The sequence below is a fragment of the Zingiber officinale genome, chromosome 3B, assembly GCF_018446385.1.
Source record: "Zingiber officinale cultivar Zhangliang chromosome 3B, Zo_v1.1, whole genome shotgun sequence".
NCBI lineage: Eukaryota > Viridiplantae > Streptophyta > Magnoliopsida > Zingiberales > Zingiberaceae > Zingiber > Zingiber officinale.
In genome coordinates this window covers 99,039,597-99,060,942 of record NC_055991.1, presented here as the reverse complement: position 1 = coordinate 99,060,942, position 21,346 = coordinate 99,039,597, and the positions used below count along the sequence as shown (strand labels likewise).

The 21,346-nt window shown below is 37.3% G+C and overlaps 1 protein-coding gene across 1 annotated transcript; it reads right to left on the bottom strand.

Moving 5' to 3' along the window:
• Positions 1-15,634: 15,634 nt before the first annotated feature.
• Positions 15,635-17,151, bottom strand: LOC121968466 (peroxidase 5-like). The gene is made up of 4 exons (XM_042518825.1): positions 16,898-17,151; positions 16,609-16,797; positions 16,356-16,518; positions 15,635-16,214 (listed from the first exon to the last, which is right to left on the bottom strand). The coding sequence occupies exons 1-4, from the start codon at positions 17,114-17,116 to the stop codon at positions 15,820-15,822; spliced, it is 966 nt and encodes a 321-aa protein (XP_042374759.1). The 5' UTR covers positions 17,117-17,151; the 3' UTR covers positions 15,635-15,819.
• Positions 17,152-21,346: the final 4,195 nt, after the last annotated feature.

Here is a 21,346-nt window from a genome sequence, read left to right as displayed (position 1 = left end):
GCTTTGGAGATAGGATTTGTACCAGGAATGAGCTCTATCTCAAAGTCAATCTCCCTGTCTGGTGCTAAGCCTGGTAACTCTTCAGGGAAGACTGCTGGGTAGTCACATACGACTCGAACCTCTGCTAGCTGTTGGTTCTTGTCCTGGCTGGCGTTGACTACGTGTGCTAGGAATCCTGTACATCCTGAATCCAGTAGCTTCTGTGCTTTCATAGCTGAGAGAAACTTCTTAGCCTTTCTCTTTGGTTCCCCGCTGTATTCAAATTGCACTGCCGCCTCAGGTTGGAAGATGACCTTCTGTTTACGGCACTCTATGGTAGCACCGTATCTAATCAGAAAGTCCATTCCGAAGATAACGTCATAGTCGGTCATTTCTAGTACTATCAGATCACAAAAGAATTCTCTGTCTGCTATAATGACCGGCACTGCTCTGAGCCAGTGCGTGGATGCCATGATCTCTCCTGAAGGTAGTGTCGTCAGAAACGGACCGTTGAGTACCTCTGAGGGTATTTCTAATTTTTCGGAGAACACCCTGGCTATATATGAATGGGTTGCCCCAGTATCAAATAGAACAGTAGCACTATACTGAAAAATGCTAATCTGACCTGTGACAACTGTCGAGGCATTGGCTACGTCCTCTCTGGTGAGTGAGTAGATCCTCGCATTTGCCATAGCTGGAGGGGCTTCTAATCTGCCCTGGCTGATAAGTGGACCTTCTAGAGCGGCCTGCATCTGATATAACTGAGCTGGCTGGCCTGCATACTGAATCTGCTGTGGCTGAGGAAGACCGGTCTTGTTCGGGCACTGCTTCTTGTCCACATTCAAAGCATCCTCGTGTGCCCTTGCGACAAACCCCTGGGTGGAATTTCCCACAAGTAGCACACTTTGGATAACTGGGTCGCTTGCTAAATGGTCCTCCTTTTGGGTCACTTCCTGATTTGCGCTTGCTGTTGGAGTTCCCTTTCCAGTTAGAGCTGTGGCCTTGCTGTTTCTGAGTGTGAGAGTTTCCTTGGCTTTTGGACTCTGAGGAGACCTGCTTCTGCTGCTTTATGCTGTTCTGGTAATGCTCTGTGGTCAAGGCACTGCTCACTAACTCCTCTGTGGTTTGTGGCCTATGTATGCCACCAGCCACGTTCACTGCTATCTCTGGCCTCAGCATCTTGAGCATCAACCGGATTCGTTCCTTCTCTGTGCTGACTAGCTCTGGGCATAGACGAGCCAACCTATTGAATTTCTTCACGGCTTCCTCAACTGAAAGGTTGCCCTGACGAAACTCGGTGAACTCGTCGTAGTGACGGTTTGTAACCCGTACGTGAAAGAACTCCTCGAAGAACTCCTTCTCGAAGTCAGCCCATGACATCTGGTTCACTGGGCGCTTCGTTCTGATTCTCACTGCATCTCCTGTCAGGCAGAAGGAGGCACACTTCACCTTCTCATGTTCTGGCCAGTCCAGAAGCTCCATCGTGCTCTCCAGTGTTTTGAACCAGGCTTGTGCATCCCATGGTTCACTAGTACCTGAGAAGTTCTCTGGCTTGACCCGCTGCCACTGGATCAGATAGGCTTCCTTTCTTGGCTCAGCTGCTGGGACTACTGGTGCTGGCACTGGTGCTGGTGCTGTAGGCTGAGCTGGTGGAACCTCTAAGACTACCGGAGTCGTCAAATTCGGTTCTGGGGTGACTGTGGGGGTATTCTGCTGATTAGCCTTTAAGGTGGCTATTTCCTGTTGCTGTTCAGCTAGCTGTTGCTGTAACTGAGCCACTAATGCTGTATGCCTCTTGCTGGGGCTCAGTAGCTAGTGCCCTTCTAGCTGGGCGTCCTCGTGCCATTTCTAAAGACATAGAGAACATAACATAACTAAGGTAATCACAGTTATATAACTACTGATATCATGTTTAAAAATATCACATACTAACAAACAGTAAGCATATAAACATGAACTGTAATAACCAAAACAAGGAGCATAAATAAAGTAGAGGTATTCTTACTTGGAAGCTGTAGGTTCAATGCAGATGTGTGTGTAGGAAGTATGGAACACTGCTCTGATACCACTCTGTAACGACCCACCTTCTGGGTACTGGCTGTAAGGCCGGTCGCTACAATTATGCTAAACCATACTGTGCGGAAAACTGGGCTAATTAAAAATTTACTCTACTAAGGACGGATACAACTGGTAAGAAAGGTCTAAGGACCTTCCTTGCTGGTGTACACATGCTAAGGAGGGGAAACTGGACATCCCAACTGAACTAGGGACTAGAACTAAACTTCCCAACTACCCACGGACCTGCCGATCGATCCATAGATCGATCGGTGCTGCGGTCGTTCTGTTCCCAACTGGATCGGTCGGCTGACCAATCCAGGTGTGGCTGGATCGGTCAGCAGACCGATCCAGGTATGTCTGGATCGGTCGACTGAATGATCCAGGCACCTGAAGCTCTCCTGGAACGCTACTGTATCGTGCTGGATCGGTCGACTGACCGATCCAGGAGGATACAGTAGCATACTGTATCTGTCTAGATCGGTCGGCTGACCGATCCAGTGGTACTGCCCAGGCTCTGATTGGTCTGGAGACCGATCAGAGTTCTGATTTCGTCCGGGGACTCTGATTTCAGCACTTTGGCGTGCCAAAACCTCACACAACAATTCTAACAAGGCTAGGAAACACTCTAACAATGGAAACTAACATTCTCACATCATAAGAGAAGGGTTCTAAGCATAATAGAGTGTATAGCTAACTAATTCATAGTGATTAACAACTAGAGTGCAAATAACAAAATACTGTAAAGTTCTGATGCTTAAGTAAAACTTGCTAAAATCCCTTAGAATCTTTTATTCCAGTTCCTACCACACACATCTTGATCTGCATTGACCTCCAGCCTCCACTTTTCCTTTACCTTTATCTGCAGTATAAGAAAAGTAGTATCTATAAGCTAAAAAGCTTAGTAAGAAACCATCTACCTCACAAAAATATGCAACGATGCAAATATGATTTCAAATCATGCTGTTTAAAACATATGCTGGATATACTGAATAAACTAAGCATGGCATGGCATAGAAGCATACAATCATGGCATATCTAAAGCTGAGCATAAAGTCATCATGCATATTCACAGGAAAAAAACTAAGCTGATACTAAGAACTGAGTTACGCTAATACTGAGCTACTGCTAGAACTGTACTGAATTCACGAACTACTTTATGAAAGGTTGAAAACCATATACATATAATAAGTGAAAATACTAAACTTGCTGCTGATGGGCCCGACAACTGTACGTGCTATGCGCGCATCTCTAACTAGACCCGGGGTTGCAAGTCCCGAATTTAGTAGAGCTACTAGGTTATCTAAACCTAGGGACCGACTATGGGAGCCCAGCCCAATGGATATCTAATCCAGTACAGTGCCAACTGAAAAGTAAAATACTGAGTATAGCTAAACTGTTCTAAATTGCTGTTTCTAGGTTATCTGAACCTAAAGCTAGGTTGTCTGAACCTAGAGGCGACTGTGGGAGCTCACCCATTGGACCGTAGTCCCATATAAGCTAGAATAAACTGATTTACCAATTTAGATGCTTCAATGCATTCAACTGTGCTAATAAAAATGCCTAAGTTGCATTCTTTCTCTAAGCTGGTTATTTAATCGAACACTTAGTGTGCTTTAACTCCCTTCTCTATTAGGGAGACTACCATTAGGCACCCAACAGCATCTAAATCTCCAACTGAAGGAGAAAAGACGTGTCCGACCCATCTAAAGGTACTCACTAAATCCCTAAACCTGCGAGGAGGGTTAAATACACCCTATGTGTCGAAAACATACGCATATAACTAAACTAATGCACAGAAAATCAAACGGTAGCTATTATACTGTAGGTGAGGGGTTTCTTACTTTGTGCGCTAAATTCCTTACAAGTCTAATTGCTAGAAATTCCGATGGAGGTGCCCCTTTCGAGAGACTTCTCGCGTCTATGCGTTCCTCTCGCGAAGGAGTGCGCCCTCGTGTCGAAATCGTGTCCGGAAAGTGTCCTTGGGGCCCTAGAGAAAGAACCCTAGGTCTTCCTTGGTGTGGCGCCGAAAGAAGGAGGAGGAAACGGGAGAGGTGGCGTGAGAGGGTTTCGGTGGAGAAGGATGTGCCGAACCAAAATAAAATAAACCAAACCCTCTTTAAGTTTCCTATTTATATTAAGTGGGTATCTTGGCCCAACTCAATTATAAATATATTTGATTCTCCTTTCTCTCAGCACGGCCCTACTGGGTTCATCGGTTACTAAGGCTAACTAAAGGTTTAGCGGACCCGAGAGGTCCCGGGTTCGATTCCCGCTTAAGCCTTTTTATTCTTCTAATTATTTTTGCTACTTCCTCTACTCGGAAAATTCCGAAAAAATATCTAAAAATTCCAGAAAAATCTTAGAAAAATTCTAATGCAAGTTTGAGAATTTTCGGGCGTTACACCAACAAATGAACTAATCATCGTTCTATTATGATTTATTTAATTAAATGAACTAATCATTTAATAAAATGAATTAATCATTTTTCATGTATCATGAAGTAATCAGCATATGAATGAACATATCATTCATATAAACATGTCGCATATTGTTAACATATAACAAACATACATGAACTAAATGGACTAATACTGTTCATACACAATGACAGTAACAATAACAGAACTCTTACAAACTAGATAGACTTACACTATTCCCACTAGGATAGATACTAGTGCAGTGGCTAACATAATCCTCTTCAACCTGGACTCATTTGAGGCAATCTCTGATAGACCAACTTCAAGATTTTCAATTTGACCTATCATCGAAACTTATTCAGAATCCTCTTTAGATTCTTCAGGATCCTCCTCTAGGAACTTATGGTGAAGTAGTTCCACACATAACTATGCATATATAAGGTTCTCCCTTCGGAGAGCCTTCATATCTAGTGTGATACCACCTTAAGATTCTCCGGCAGTGAACGAATCAACGCCTAGATCCTGTAATTATCCATGATTAGAAACTCTTCTTATTTGAGTTTCCAAGATTGGTAATCATCCGTGCCAACTTTAAATTAAAATTAAATAAATTAGTACAAAACCAACTAATCAGTACAAAACTAGCTTAATTTAATTTATATAGGCATGAAACCAACATTATTAATCAAGAAAAACAAATCTTTTTTATTTTCAGGAGTCTAAATCGACTGATCCATTTGATCGGTTGATTGAGAATCCAGATCCTGAGCTCTGTCCAATGTCCTCATTAGTTAACTGGACTGGGATTTCTTACCTTTGTTCTGTTAATCTAAGTCCATTTAAGTCAATCTCAGATTATTGATCAAACTCAGGTCCATTTGATCAATCCAATGCTCATTGGATTAAGTCTGTCCCATTAAAACAAATCTAATCATTTTGGTTAAACCAACTTATGTAATCAAAATCATCCCAATTAATTCAATAATAAACCAAATTAATTAAACCAACGAATGATTTAAACTCGATCTAGGTATTATTGAATTAAACTGGTCTGGTTAAACCAACCAATGATTTGAACCAGATCTGGGATCAAGCCGATATAGTCCAATTTCAATTAATTGAACTTTGATTAATCAATTTCAATTGATTAAATAGTGAGCAATCGGTTCACGCATGATAAGCATAATATATTGTTCATGCATGAAATCTTAATTGATTAAAACAATCATTTTTAAACAGTGTTGACGAATGAACAGTAATTCATATTGTTCATCTTTGTTTAATCGATTATCTCAATCGATTAAAAAACTATTTGAATTGATTACTCTAATTGATTACACAGATTCACTATGCTTTGTTAGTTTAATCAATTACACAGACTTTAAATCAATTAAGATCTACTTTAATTGATTAGTTAATCAATTACACTGCTTCTTCTCTTCTTTGTCGCGATCATGACACTCTCTTCTTCTGCCACGACAAATGTAATTGTCGTTACCTTCGATAGTCAGCTTACCAACATGGTCATTGGCACTCTCCGGCCACTAAAGACGATAGCCAACAACCTCTTGGGACTCGACAACAACGGCAGATCGCAACCCAATCGTGATCTTGCCTGGCGACGACGGTAGAGAGGTTTTCATTTCGACGAAGAGAAGTGATTCATGCTTAGGCATCGCTCTGATACCATTGTTGATAGTTCTAAGTATGAGAAATAGTAAACATGATCATTGTAAACACTTACAGTGATCTCTCGTAGATCCGCAATCGATGACAGAATATAATCTTTGGACTTGTTGTCGAAAGAGCAATCACGAATAAATCGAAAAGCTCTTCATGGTTCACAAACCAAATTCCTCTTTCAAGATTAGACAAACCAATCTTGAATGTTCTTCATGTCTCTTTCAATCTTGTGCACATGGACGAACCTTGCACAGAGACCTTTAGTATGGGACGAACCCATTCTCTTTGACTTTGCACAAAACTCGCACATAGCAAGCCCCCTCTTCATTTCTCTCTTATGCTCCTCTAGACTTTAGGTTGCTGGGACGACCTTATATATAGGTGTAGAAGGTCTCTTCCCCTTCCTTCATTTATGGAGGAAGGTGATTGGATTGGAAGAGGAAGGGGAAGGGGCACTTTCTCACCTTCCTTCTCCAATAGTACTTACACCAGGAACTGTAGAACAAGCAGTTCCAAACCATCAAACCGTCAGTTTTGAACCGTCGAACCGTCAATTTCGAATCGGAGTCGGGTCTACCTTGACTTGTTAGAACTTCTAGCTTAGCCTATGTCAACTTTGATCTTTCAGAACTTCTTCCTTTGCCATGGTCAATCTTGACCTGTCAGGACTTCTACCTATACTAGTCATCTGGTCAACCTTGACCTAATTAAACTGTTTCCTTATTTGTCTTCTAGTCGACCTTGACCTAATTAAACTGTTTTCTTATTTGTCATCTAGTCAACCTTGACCTGACTAGTAAAACCTCTCACTTTGCTAGTTATCTGATAAACCTTGACTAGACTTCTTCACTTGTCTAGGTTAATCTTAATCAGATTTAGTTAAATATATTGTCAAACAAATATTAAAACGCTGAAGGTTGATTGCACCAACACTCCATACTCCAACGGATCCTGAACCATCGGGTATTTATATATTCTTCTAAGTCTCTGCACTCTTAGATACACATATCAAATATAACAACAATGTCTAATTTAAACTCATTTGCCAACACATCAAAATAATCATAGCTCATCCACTTGGGGTTCTAACAGAAAGGTGCGTCGGTTACTTGCCTAAAAGGGTGCCTTGATAACATAAAGAGTATGTGGAGACAATAAATGAGACCATGTCCACGTTATCATACCAATCTCCACTGTATCGAACTATCGACTCATTATCAAGTCGATTATCTAACCCTATTAGATCAACACCGTCCATCCATTGAAATCCAACACACTAAAGATAAAAATTTATGGTTGGATATTAATTTCTTATTTACATAAAAAATTATTTTACAATGATCTACTTCTAAAATAATTTTTCTATCTCCCTATTTAATCAAAACTTATTAAAACTATAATTAAGTCATTGAAATGGTTATTTATTCATGATCAAGAGGTTAGCAACTGAATGTAAGACTTGCCTCAAACTAAATATTAAATTGATAAAACTCAACAAGATACAAATTATATATCAGTTGCAGCAAAAGAGAACTACTTTTCCCACCACCTTGATACCCTCCTCCCGGTTCCACATTACTTTTTTACCCTTCTCCTGCCCACATTTTTTTTTAGTTTTGTTTTATTTTTATTTTTATTGGCTTTATTTTTTTTAATCATTTTTTATTAATTTTTATATTAGTTGTATTCTTTTTGAATAATTTTTTTATTATATGTTTGTAATTTTTACTTATTATTTTATAGATTTTAGGAGTTATTATTTGTAAAAAATTTAAAAATATGGATCAAAATAAAAATTATATATATAAAACTAACAAAAATACTAACAAGAAATGGTAAACATATTTATAGTTTTTAAATAAACATTTTTTCCAAATGAAAAGTATATGTAATAATTAAAAAAATACATAAAAATATATATAAATAGAAATTTTAATCAATATTACTTTTAAATTCTGCTCCCGACGCGTTTGGTGGTATATATATTACTTTGTACCATAAATGAACAAGTGCCCTATAATAAGTAGCCCATTCTTTAGCTTCGTATGATGAATGTTGCCACCACCACATTGGAATGAGGGGTACAGGATAATGAGGATATAAGAAAACTTACACAAAGTGATTGCCAACATGAGCAATAGCTATTTCTCGATGCTCTTGGTTTGGAATTAGAGGAGTTCTTAATGGCAAGTGAGTAAAACAACTCCCAACATTCTTACCAAATGTATGCAGTACAAGATTGTGCCTCCATCTAATACATTTCTGGTTGTAGAAATTAAGGGAAACAAAAACTAACCATCTTATTGGATCTTAAAATTGATACAAAATATAAGGTCTTATATAGTTAAGTTAAGAAACCCTAAACTCTATAAAAAAAAGGAAAAGTCCAAATTTCCCTAAAAGCTATAAACAAATAAATATATAATCTAACATCCTCCCTCAAACTCACGATGCTACAGCTAGAAGCACTGAGAGTTTGTCAAATAAAAAATGAAAACGTGAAGCAGAATGTGCTTTCGTAAATATATCAACAATCTGTAACGTTGAAGGAACAAAAGGTAATGTGATGGTGTCAATCTAAAGATGATGATGAGTAATGTGACAATCAATTTCAATATGTTTCGTCCGCTCATAAAAAACTAAATTGCGTGTAATTTGAATAACACTCTAATTATCACAATATAACGGAGTAGGTTGGTGAAGAGAGACACCCATATCCGCAAGCAACCAACGCAACCAAACTATCTCACAAGTAGTTGAGGTCATGGCATGATACTCAGCTTCTGTGGAAGATCTAGAAATAACATCTTGCTTTTTACTCTTCCAAGAAATGAGGGAATCACCAAGAAAAATGCAAAAGCCAGTGGTAGATTTATGATCCGTAGGATCATCAGCCCAATCCGCATCAGAGTATGCATGCATCACAAGAGATGAAGTAGAAGAAAATAAAAGGCTTTGAAATTGAGTGCCCCGAAGATATCTGAGAATACGAAGAATAGCAGTCCAATGAACTGTAGTTTGTGCAGCAACAAATTAACTAACCACATGAACAGCATACGCAATATCTGGATGAGTCATGGTGAGATAAACCAATCTTCCAATAATAGTTTTGTACAAACTAGGATCCGGCAAAGGTGAGCCATCAGATGGAGAATATCGAGCATTAGTCTCAATAGGAGTATCAACAACTCTATTATTAGTAAGATGAGCACGCTCAAACAGATCAGATATATACTTTGACTGAGATAAAAGATAACCTTTCGGGGAATAAGCAACCACAATGCCCAGAAAGTAGCGTAGTATACCCAAGTCTTTCATAGCAAAATAATAAGCCAACTCAAACTTCAAGGAAGCAATTCCATCAAAATCATCACCAGTAATAATCATGTCATCAACATATAATGATAAAAGAATACGACCTGCACTCGTATATCTGACAAACAATGCTGAATGATGATTACTGGGATGAAAATCAAACGAAGTAATCACTGTAGAGAACTTCTCAAACCAAGCATGAGGTACTTGTTTGAGACCATAAAGCGCTTTACGAAGCCTGCAAACTTCACCAGGTTTGTGTGAAATACCAGGAGAATGTGTCATATAAACTTCTTCATGAAGATCACTATTTAGAAATGCATTCTTGATATCCATTTGAGATATTCTCCATCGACAAACAGAAGCAACAACAATCAGAGTACGAACAGTTGTTATTTTTACAACAAGAGCAAATGTTTCTTCATAATCCATGTTATACTCTTGAGAATAACCATTAGCAACAAGACAAGCTTTGTATCATTTGATAGATCCATCAGATTTAGTCTTGATCTTATATACCCAATGAGAACTAATAGTATATTTTCTTGGTGGCAATGGAACCAAATCCCATGTATGACTCTAATACAAAGTAGTTAGTTCCTCAGCCATAACACTCTGCCAAAGTGGGTTACAAATAGCTTTTCTATAGGATTCAGGCTCAGAAAGACAATGAATAGATGCAACAAATGAAGCAAAAGAACGAGAATAACAAGAGTGAGCAAAATCTAGTAGTTTAGTGGACTTACGAACACGAGTGGATTGACGATGGTGGAGAGAAGGATCATCTGCAATCTCAGGAGATAATTGGGTAGTGGCAGAAGGAGGAACATGTGGAGCGGATATCTCGGGAACCAAAGTACCAGATTCAGTTGAACTACCAGTAGGATTTGTAGGTGAATCTTCCTCAATATCAGTATTGAAAGGATCAATGCAAAGCAGATATGACTTTGTCATATTATGTGAACTAGCCGGAATACAAAAGAATGAAATATGCTCAAGAAACACAACATGATGAGAGACATATAATTTTTGACTAACAGAATCAAAGAAACGATATCCTTTTTGACTAACACCATAACTCAGAAAGACACAAAGAGCAGACTGAGAGGATAACTTGTTACGCTCTGCATGTGGATGAAGGACAAAACATGTACAACCAAAAACACGCAAAGAGGAATAGATAGGAGCATACCCATACAATTTTTCAAAAGGTGACAAATCTGAATTGTGTGAGGTTGGAATTCTATTAATGACATGAGCAGCAGTAAGGATGTAACACCCATAGGATCCCTAGTAATTTTATGAATTTTACCATGATTAAAATAGGCCTTATGTGGATTTTTCCAAAATAAAAGAAAAATAGAACCAAAAAGAGGCATGACTAAGGTTTGAATCTTGGACTTTGTGTTAGATGCATGTATGTGATAACCAGTAGCCCCAGCAGGGGTGTGCTGTTAGGAAAAGAAGGGGAATTGTAGTTAAGGTGAAGGCCTTTCATTTAGAAGGAGACTTAGAAGGAAAAGTTGGAGTTGTCTTCTTCCTCCCTAATGGAAAAAGATGAATTTGCCTTCTTCCTTCATTCAACATAAATAAGAAAAAGGGAAAGAGAACTTCATTTTCTTCTCTTTTCTTCCTTCCTTCTTCTCTCCATCGAAAAACCAAAGCCTCATCCTCACCATTGCCGAAACCAAGCCAAAGAAATTCTTCTAGGAAAAAGTTATAAGAAGCAAAGGGTATTCTCTTAGAAAAGTTAAGCGAGAGGATGTAAGTATTCCCTCACCTACAGTACAAGTAGTTCTTGTACGCTTTATGTTTAAAAGTTGTTTGAAGAACTTAGGGATTTCCTTGCAAGTTTCGGCCAAGATAAGGAGTTGTGATCACTTATGGTTGTCAAGTTTACAATTTATGCTTCATGTTGTAACAAAAAGTCTAGAACCTTACCTTAGGTTTCGGCCAAGGATGAACATAAGGTTTAGAGTAAGGTTTTGAAATATAATCATGCTTGTTTATGCTCCTTCATGATGTATGATCTATTATATGTTGTTAGTTAAGTTTTCATGTTACATGTTGTATAAACAAAACTTAGAACCTTACCTTAGGTTTCGGCCAAGGATGAACATAAAGCTTAGAGCAAGGTTTTGAAATCTAATCATGCTTGTTTATGCTCCTTCATGATGTATGATCTATTATATGTTGTTAGTTAAGTTTGCATGCTACATGTTGTATAAACAAAACTTAGGAGCTTACCTTAGGTTTTGGCCAAGGATGAACATAAGGTTTAGAGCAAGGTTTTGAAATCTAATCATGCTTGTTTATGCTCCTTCATAATGTATGATCTATTATATGTTGTTAGTTAAGTTTTCATGCTACATGTTGTATAAACAAAACTTAGGACCTTACCTTAGGTTTCGGGCAAGGATGAACATAAGGCTTAGAGCAAGGTTTTGAAATCTAATCATGCTTGTTTATGCTCCATCATGATGTATGATCCCTTGTCTATGGTTAGTTTAAGTTTTCATGCTTTTTGTGGTAGTCAAAGTTTAAGATCCTTACCTTTAGGGTTCGGCCAAGATTAAATGGAAGGTTTAGGGAAAAGTTTTGAACCTAACTATGCATGTTTATATTTTCTCATGATGTATGATTCTTGATATATGGTTAGTTTAAGTTTTCCATGCTTCATGTGGGGTTAAAAATAAAACCTAGAATCCTACCTCTAAGTTTCGGCTAGGTTAAGATTTAGGGTTATAGGAAGATCAAAACCCCAATCATATATGCTAATGATTTCTTATGATGTGATATGGATTTATGCCATCATGCTATTTGTTATGTGCACTTATGTCATCATGTATGTTTTCTCTAAGAAATGCTATGTGTTATGTGCACTTTATGCTACTATGTTATGCAAGGCTTATGTATGATGAAAAGCCTAAGAGATGCTTCCCTTAAGTTGGGACTAAGAGCACTCTTCATGATATGACAAGAAATATGATATCCCATGATAGGACAAGAACATGATATGCTATGATATGGTATGATATGAAACATGATATGTTATTTTACTTTGTATGGCTTGTATCAGGGATGGACTCCTAAGTTGCCCCTAGGTCGATGGTCTATGAAACGGGCCTAGTAAAAGGGATGGGCTCCTAAGTTGTCCCAAGGTCGATGGTCTATGAAACGGGCCTAGTTCCTAGTAGGTTCAAGATTTGCTACCTTGGATCTACTTAGGATGCGCGCATTTATGTATGTATGTGGTACAAAGCCGAGCCCTCATGATGAGATTATGTTTAAGTATTTATATGATATATATGTTTTCAAAGGACATCTTGCATATACTCATTCATGATGCATGTTTTCAAAGGACATCTTGCATATGCTTATTCATGCTAAATGTTTCCTTTATGTTTTAGTAAGATGTTCCTTTTTGAAAAATAAATTTATGATGCCTAGATGATCATGTTATTACTTTGTGTATGAACTCTCACATGCTATGTTATGATTTACTTACATGAGTATGACTCTACTTTATGCTAGTATGCAGATTTATATCTAGATGTTGGTTAAATGAACATGTTACCACTTTATGTTTAGATGCATGATTCATGTTTTGTGAGTAGGAAAGAATCTTACTAAGCCTATGTGCTTATAGTTTAATTTCCCTTGTACTACAGACAAAGGAAATGAATGGTTGAATTAAAAGGGAGCAGCAGGAAGGGCAAGAATGTGTGTGGCAATGGCATGGTGGAATAAATCTGCTTAATGTTTCTATGTTCTAAAACTTTACGTATGATTGATGATATTTATTGATGTCTACTCACTATGAACTTATGTTTTGATGATCTCTAATAGTATGCTTAGTTCAAGTAAAATGCTATGCATTATGTAGTAAGTAGTAAATGTTAGATCAAGTTATGAATGTTAACATGATATATTGGATATATGATCCTATGATAATGAGCATGTTTCTATGACAACATGATTGTATGCTTAAGTTAGTTTAATTTGTTTTAAAAAAATAACATTATTTACCTCCGCTGCCATGTATGTATGTTTGCAAGTAACCCCCGTCCTTTCTCCCCCCTTCCTGAGTGGCGGGGAAGGGCGGGGCGTTACAAAGGATTGCTTCTCCCCAAAAGTTACTAAAAGCCCTAGCAGATAATAAAAATGAACGGGTTGTTTCAACAAGATATCTATGTTTTCGTTCAACCACGCCATTTTGTTCAGGAGTATCTGTATACGAGGTTTGATGAATAGTACCATCAGAAGCAAGTAAATGTAAAAATTGATTTGAAGTGTATTCACCCCCCAAATCACAATGAAAACACTTTATGACACTAGAATGTTGAGTTTTCACAAGAGCTCTAAAGTTATTGAAAATTGTAAGATAATCAGACCTGTGTTTCATAAGATAGACCCAAGAGTAACGAGTGTAATCATTAATAAACGAAACATAATACCTTGACCCCCCTTTTGTAGGAATAGGAGAGGGTCCCCACACATCAGAATGGATAAGATCAAATGGAGCAGAAGAAAAAGAAAGACTTTTAAAAAATGGTAAGGCAGAAAATTTGGCCAGTTTACAACCACTATAATCAGAAATATCAGAATTTTTTAAAGGTCCTAATGCTCCTATAAAAGCTAAAAACTACAAACGAGGCGTTGAAACATGACCTAAGCGAGAGTGCCACAAATAAAAATCAGAAGATGAACGATTCAGATGAAAAGACGATAAATCCATACTCGAAGCTACAACTTCTGGTAATTTGAGTTGATCTAAAACATAGAGTCCTCCTTGCTTATGGCATGCCCCAATCATCCTCTGAGATTACAGATCCTGAACATAACAATTGAATGAAGTAAAAGAAACTAGGTATCCAGACTCACATAATTAACTAACTGAAATAAAATTTAAAGTAAGATTCGAAATATAATAAACATTAGTAAGAGATAAATAAGATGTAACAATTGAACCAACACCTACTAATGACATAGGAGTACCATCAGCAGTCACAATAGATATAGATAAACTGGGAGAAAAAAAATAAACGATAACAAATTGGATGACATATGATGGGAGGCACCAGAGTCCAAAATCCACAAGGATGAAGATATACCTGAAATACCAGACGACGACAAACATATATGAGAGGAAGCTGACATGGCAGAGGGATGTGAAGCAAGGAACTGTTGAAACTGCTCAAACATATATGAATTCGATTTCCATGAAGCATTTGCACGACCAGGCATGATGACAGAACAAATAATTCTCAAAATAACCAAACTGTAAGGATACACATTTGTATGATCCGCAAAAAACTGATGTCAGGATGACCCGTGATCACACAAAGAATCTGAGGCAGAAAAAGATGTCAAATATAAAAATCAGTAGCACAGGGTGTCGGTGTCAAAATCAATAGAAAAGGGCGTCAGTGTCAGAATCGACAACTTAGGGCTTCAACACCGAAATCGGTAGAAAAGAGCGTCGACGTCGAAATTAACAGCATAGGACATCGGTGCCAAAATCGGCAGAAACTAGTGTCGGCGTCGAAGTCGGTAGAAAATAATGTCGATGCCGAAATCGACAGAAAATATATATCGACGTCGAAATTCATAGCAACAGTAGGAGATGACAATGACAACAGGCATACCAACATAAGTACTGTCAGTTTCTTACACGTGCAACTGATTTAACACAGATTGATTGTGATATGTTAGCTAACAATTTAATTGGATTAATTGGCATATATTCTACGGTGAATCAATTTTGTCGCGATAGCACTTTAAACTACTACTTGACCATACCAACATAAATATTGTAACTAACTTATTATTTTGAAAGTGAGGTCCACAGAATTTCGACCTCATAAAATTCTAGTAAGCAAATCATCATTTACGATTTAATTTTCCATAATTTTATAAAAAAACAAATCAGTTTGATACAGGGAATATAATCACATGGGAAGGCCAACAGCCTCCCATTGGCACTTGTTCTACATCACTCGTACCTTATCCTGACGCGTGTACGACAATTAGTCCAAAATAATTAATATTACACGACAAATTTTGCAAAACACCATAAAAATGTTTAACACACAAACAGTCAAACACGACAAATTTTGCAAAACACCATAAAAATGTTTAACACACAAACAGTCAAACACGACAAATTTTGCAAAACACCGTAACAATGTTTAACACACAAACATTAAATGTTGGAATTCGGAAACATTCTCTGACATGTATTCATGGATTCGGGCATGCACGGCACAATTTTATATAGAACACATAAAACAACACCATATACTGAAAAGGAAGGATAACTGTCTGAGCAGCTTAAATCATGGAATTTTTTAATTCACTGTCACGATTAGTTGATGGCTCTGCAATTGGCTCGGATCTCGCCATCGGCGCCAGTTAGGACGTCCATTTCGCCGAGCTTGAACATGGCGTCGGCGAACTTGCGCTGGAAGCGCTTGTAGTTGGAGGCGTAGCGCTTGACTTGCGTCATGGTGCCGTGTGTAGAGAGGAGGGTTCTGTCGGAGACCAAGAGGCCATGGCGGCTGAGCAGGTTCTTGTAGTAGCGGTTGTCGAAAACGTATGGGCTGTGCGGGTTCAACACCACCGTGTTGTTGCTTCCCGGTGGGCATTGCTGCCGCAGATGAGCTGCGTACTTCTCGTCCATCGCCTCGTATCCATCGGCGTGTACATCGTAGAGCCGCTCGGCGAAGGCGTCGCAGTGGGCGATGCCTACTGTGTGCGCCCCTGCATCAAATCATAATTTAGGCCGTGTTTTAATTAGTGTTAATGCATAGCTGTACGATCTACACATTACAGTTTGCTTCATATTGAAGTAATTTTACAATGATCAAACAATTTGTTATATAGTTTAGTATACGTTGGAACCTGAGAGAATAATCATGTCACTTTGGCTCAATCCTCTCGAGATAAATAATTTAGTGAGATGGCTAAGGTTGTGATCCGATGAAGGGAGAATGCTTGCATCAGCTGAGCTGGACACTCTTCCGTCCCTTCTTCCTCCTGCGACTTTGAAGTGAACTCCTCCGTACTGTTCCATTATTTAATAAAGCTTAATACATATTTAATGAGAATATATAAAATTCAAGAAGGTACGCATCGTATCGATAAGGGTGATTACATGAACCACGCTATCTCTTGCAGCAAAAGCAAGAATGTCAGCACAGGAGACGACTCCTTTGCACACCGCCTCCAGCCTCTCCTTCATGTGGTCGATGATCTCAAATCCCTCGAGGGTGAGGTTGACCTTCGCATCCTTCTCCGCGGTGTTGTTCTCCGTCGAATCAAGAAGAATCGAAGCATCACAACCCTAGATCGATCAAGTTGCCACAAAAACACACACATTGATGTTCATGCAAACTTAATGGAACAGTAGGTACGGTGTTAGAGGTACGTTGTGCGCCACTCACATTTGTGAAGCAGTCATGAAAGAACATTCTAAGAAGGTCTGCGCCGAGGCCTTGGTCTTCGGTGAGAGCCTTCTCAACCTCCTCCCTGACAATGAGCTCAGCCGTGGGGCAGCTGCCGGAGTAGAATCCGACTTCGAGATGGGCTTCTACTCTCCCGTTGCTCAGGCAAATGGCCACCACCATTATGGCCATCCATATCTTCTCAATTTGGAAACCCATTTCTAATTTCTCTCCTACCAGTGTTCTTTATCACGTAGACCGATCCATTATATAGCGATCTACTGATTTAATTTACCAGTTACCACCGTCATTGGTTGTTCGCATTGCACGTCAATTATTTGGAACCATGTACCAAAGTCACTGTACGCAAGGCTGGAATTGAAGGACCAAGGAGCAGCTGCTGCCAGAACCGTTACAAGCACCATTCTTTGTGAGTGACAATTAATGATTCCTTCTTCCCAGTCTGTGATTAGGTATAGAAGAATAAACCACAAATAAGATTATAAAATGAGTACTGAACGCCGAAATAGGAATATGGACAAGAAGATGCATGGGTTAAGAATTTCACTTGTCTGGTTCCCAGAACAACATTTATCATGTGGATTGCTTAAAACAGCTGATTATAAATGAGTCAATTTTATATTTTAATCTGAAGCGATAATCACGGAGGCAGAGCCAGGATAATACTCCAACGGGATAGACTAGCTCCACCTTAAAAGTATTTATGTTTTTTCATTTAGCAAATCTGAAATTAAAAAATAATTTGATTGTTTTATTTTTTTTATTATTTAATTCATTAATTGGCATAATCTTTTGTAAGATATGGCTCTCGTAATAAGATATGTTCTTTAATGGGAGACTTTTTTAAGATCACGAATTACAAGCTAAAAAATAATAAAAAAATGACCAATATTTTTTTATTTTGACCTATAAATATAGATTACTAGTCAGAAAATTTAATGGGTTGATAATCCATGAATAATAAATATTATATTATAGTAAAAAAAAACTTAATATTTTTTTTAAAAAAATTATCTGTCAAACAAATGATCAATATTTTTTTTAAAATCATTGATTATATATATATCTATATATATATATATACTTGACAAGTAAATTTTAAAAAAATATTAGTTCTTTTGTCAGTAAATACAAATATATTTTTGGTTGATAATTTTAATTAATTAATAGACGTTTTTTTATTAATTTATCAACTATTTTTATAAAAATATATATATATATAGCCTATAATTTTAGGGAAAATGATTAAAAAAATTACTGATCAATTATTTTTTTGTGTAATATATTTTTTTAAAATATATAATTATTAATTTATATTGATTTTAATTTACCCACACATTAATATTAATTTATCCATAAATAAATGTATAAATATCAATGGATATTGAAAACGTATCTCTAGAAATTCAATAGCATATAATACATATTAATAAATAAAGAGTAGTAAATTATAAAAATTGATTAAAACAAGATAGTATCATGTCATACAAATGATAGTGCCAACTAACTGATAAAATGTGCTATAGTTGAAGATCCATCTTCACTTTTGTGGGTGAGAGTCGACTCAAACTATATATGAGAGTAATCCACTAGGATGATGTTGCATGAGGTTGTTATAGCATCTCTTATATATATCTTGTTGGCATGCCCTCATGTCTCCTAATCCCGTTGATCCTATACCTCTCGCATCATCCTCAATTTCTGCTTTAATTCAGATATCTTTGCCTCTTGTGCAATTATAGTCTCTTGTATGACATTCATTTCTACCTGTGTACCAAATGTTATAAAAGAAGCCATTGTCTAAGTTTAATATATCTTTGGTGTTGGTGTGCGTCCTAGGACATAATTAGACTTGCAACAAAGGACATATATCCTAGTGATATTTAAATGTTAAATTCTTGATATATATGTGCATTTTATATAGATTTTATCGTAGTTGGAGACATCCTATCCCATTTTATATGCATATATTCATGTTTTCATTTTTGTGTGCTTCTTTTAAATCGGAGAACTATTCTTTGCTTGTTTTTATTGACAAAGACGCAAATCGGAGCAAAATTGGAAGAAGATCAAGAAGTGAAGACCCCATATGGCCATATCCGGACATGGGTTCCCGTGCTTGGCTCAGCTTCCTAACCACGACCACCTGTTCCTAGCGGCATGAGCCATGTTTGATGTTCGACTTTCTACACTATAAAAGGAGCTCTCCTCATTTGGAAAAGAAATCTTGGACTAGAAGACTTCGTCCTCCTCCTTCAAAGAGGGGTTCCCTCTTTAAGAGAAATCTTAGAGCAATCATCTTCATTCACTTCAGTGATCCGTTCGATTGCAGTGCAAGGGAACCACTCCGAAGACATCGAAAATCTTCTCTCTAAGCATTTCTCTATCTCTATTATCTGTTTTGATATGTATAAATGCTTTTACTAGTGTCTTTGGTTTGTAATTCCTTTATTATGGAGTAATTCTCCTGATTCTAGGATTTAGGGATTAGCCCTTTTGATATGTGAACATCTTTTCATTTAATCTATATGCTTACATGTTTCTTGTTTGATGAAATATGTGTTTATGGTCTGAATCTATCGTATTAACACAATCTTGATGCCAACAGCACGAGATTCGCATCCCATGAGGATTTGGAGATGAACTGAAAGGAGAATCTGATCCCATAGAAAACTGAGACACGAAGAGTTAGATACGAAAGTGCAACTTGGTATGTTGCAAGGAACCCTAGGCCGTCATAGAACTTAATGGATCAAACCTAATTCATTATCACGCAGTAAAAAATGTGGTTAATTAAAGGTCGAGGAATCTAGTGACAGGATCCCCTTAGCTTTTGATCACTAGTTATGATCCTTCTGAAGATAGATGATGATTAGGGTTTAAATGTTGTTGTAAAAGAAAAAGTTCACATCAGATACCATAGGATGGTCTACCTACATAAATACCATTGAGAATAGGAAACTAAACTAGATTAGGTGTTTACAATCATTTAAGTGAAACTAAAGTCCTATAATTGCCTTCACCATTGAACCTTTTTGTAATCTCTCTATCTTTCTACTTTGATCACATTCTGCCTTCTAGCTTTGATCACACTTTGCCTTCTTTCTGTGATTACACTCTATCTTCTTACCTTGGTCACACTTTGCCTTCCTTCTATGATCACACTCTGTCTTCCTGCTTTGATCACACTCTACATTCTTGCTGTGATCATTCTACCTTCTCTCTTATTTCTTCTCACCTACTTGATCACATCGCTTCTCTCACTGTATCTCTCTATCTCTCTCAATTCTTTTAAGCTTGTTCATGACTTCAACTGCCATTGCACTACAACAAAAACATTAAAAGACAACGGTTAAAAATCGTTGTCATAGGCCCTTCAAACCCGCTGTAACTGACACTGTTGTTAAATGTGCGGTAAAAGACAACGGTTTAAAACCGTTGTCTTTGACCACATTAGACAACAGTCATGCAACGGATTTAAAGTGTTGTCTTTTAATACCAAAGACAATAGTTCTGCAACAGTATATAACCATTGTAATTGCCAGTTTTGCAAAAATTTAATCGCAGATATACTTTTAACAACATATACACTGTTGTCTTTCTTCAAAATTTAGTTTAAAACCATTGTCTTAGAATACTTTTCACAACGGTTAAAAATCGTTGTCTTTGTACATTCAGTTGCATGTCTATATATATGTACTTTTCACAACGGTTAAAACCATGGCTATTGCACACAAACTGGTAAAACATTTATACATTCACAAAAATAATTTTCAACATATATACATTCGATCAGTTGTCTTTAATTTATATATACATCTTGTCTCAACCAAAAACCGGTACATGTGTACATTCACTTAAGTTTATAAACAATTCTATACAATTACTACAAGCTATCCAAACATGACCACAAGTAGTATCCAATCATGACAACCACAAAAGCTGAAACCACAAAATTAAGTTTATAAGACCACAACCATGTAAATTAAATTGTCCTTTTTCTGAATAAATCAAGTCAGGATCGGATGTGCAACAATATTCATGTACTGGTTCTTTTTCTGCATACCCAGCTTGCAAACCCAGCAATTTCTCCCTGTTATGAAAATAAAATATAGTTAAAGCCATAGAAAAAGAGTAGAAACATGCATGTATAAACTGATAATCATTGCAAACGTTAACTGATAATTAAAACGGATAATCTAATAAACCACTACAAACTAAAGTGATAATTGAAACAAACAAACCCCAAAAGTAGAAAACTTATCAACAGGTATAAACAATTATAAACTTCTTGCAGCTTTGCATCTTTTGCACAGTGGAAACCAAATTGTGAAGTACATAAATCTTGACCTTCTGAAATGTTGAAGTAAAAGAATGGTCAAATAAGCACGAGAAACGTTGCCGCTTCACATTTTCATGAGTAGTTAA

What these genes read in the sequence shown, in the direction of transcription:
- LOC121968466 (XM_042518825.1), bottom strand. Translation starts at nt 17,116, where the DNA reads ATGGGTTTCCAAATTGAGAAGATATGGATGGCCATAATGGTGGTGGCC. An exon ending in CAAGAGATAGCGTGGTTCAT is followed by an intron (nt 16,519 to 16,608) that starts GTAATCACCCTT and finishes ATAATGGAACAG; the next exon opens with TACGGAGGAGTTCACTTCAA. An exon ending in TGACATGATTATTCTCTCAG is followed by an intron (nt 16,215 to 16,355) that starts GTTCCAACGTAT and finishes GATTTGATGCAG; the next exon opens with GGGCGCACACAGTAGGCATC.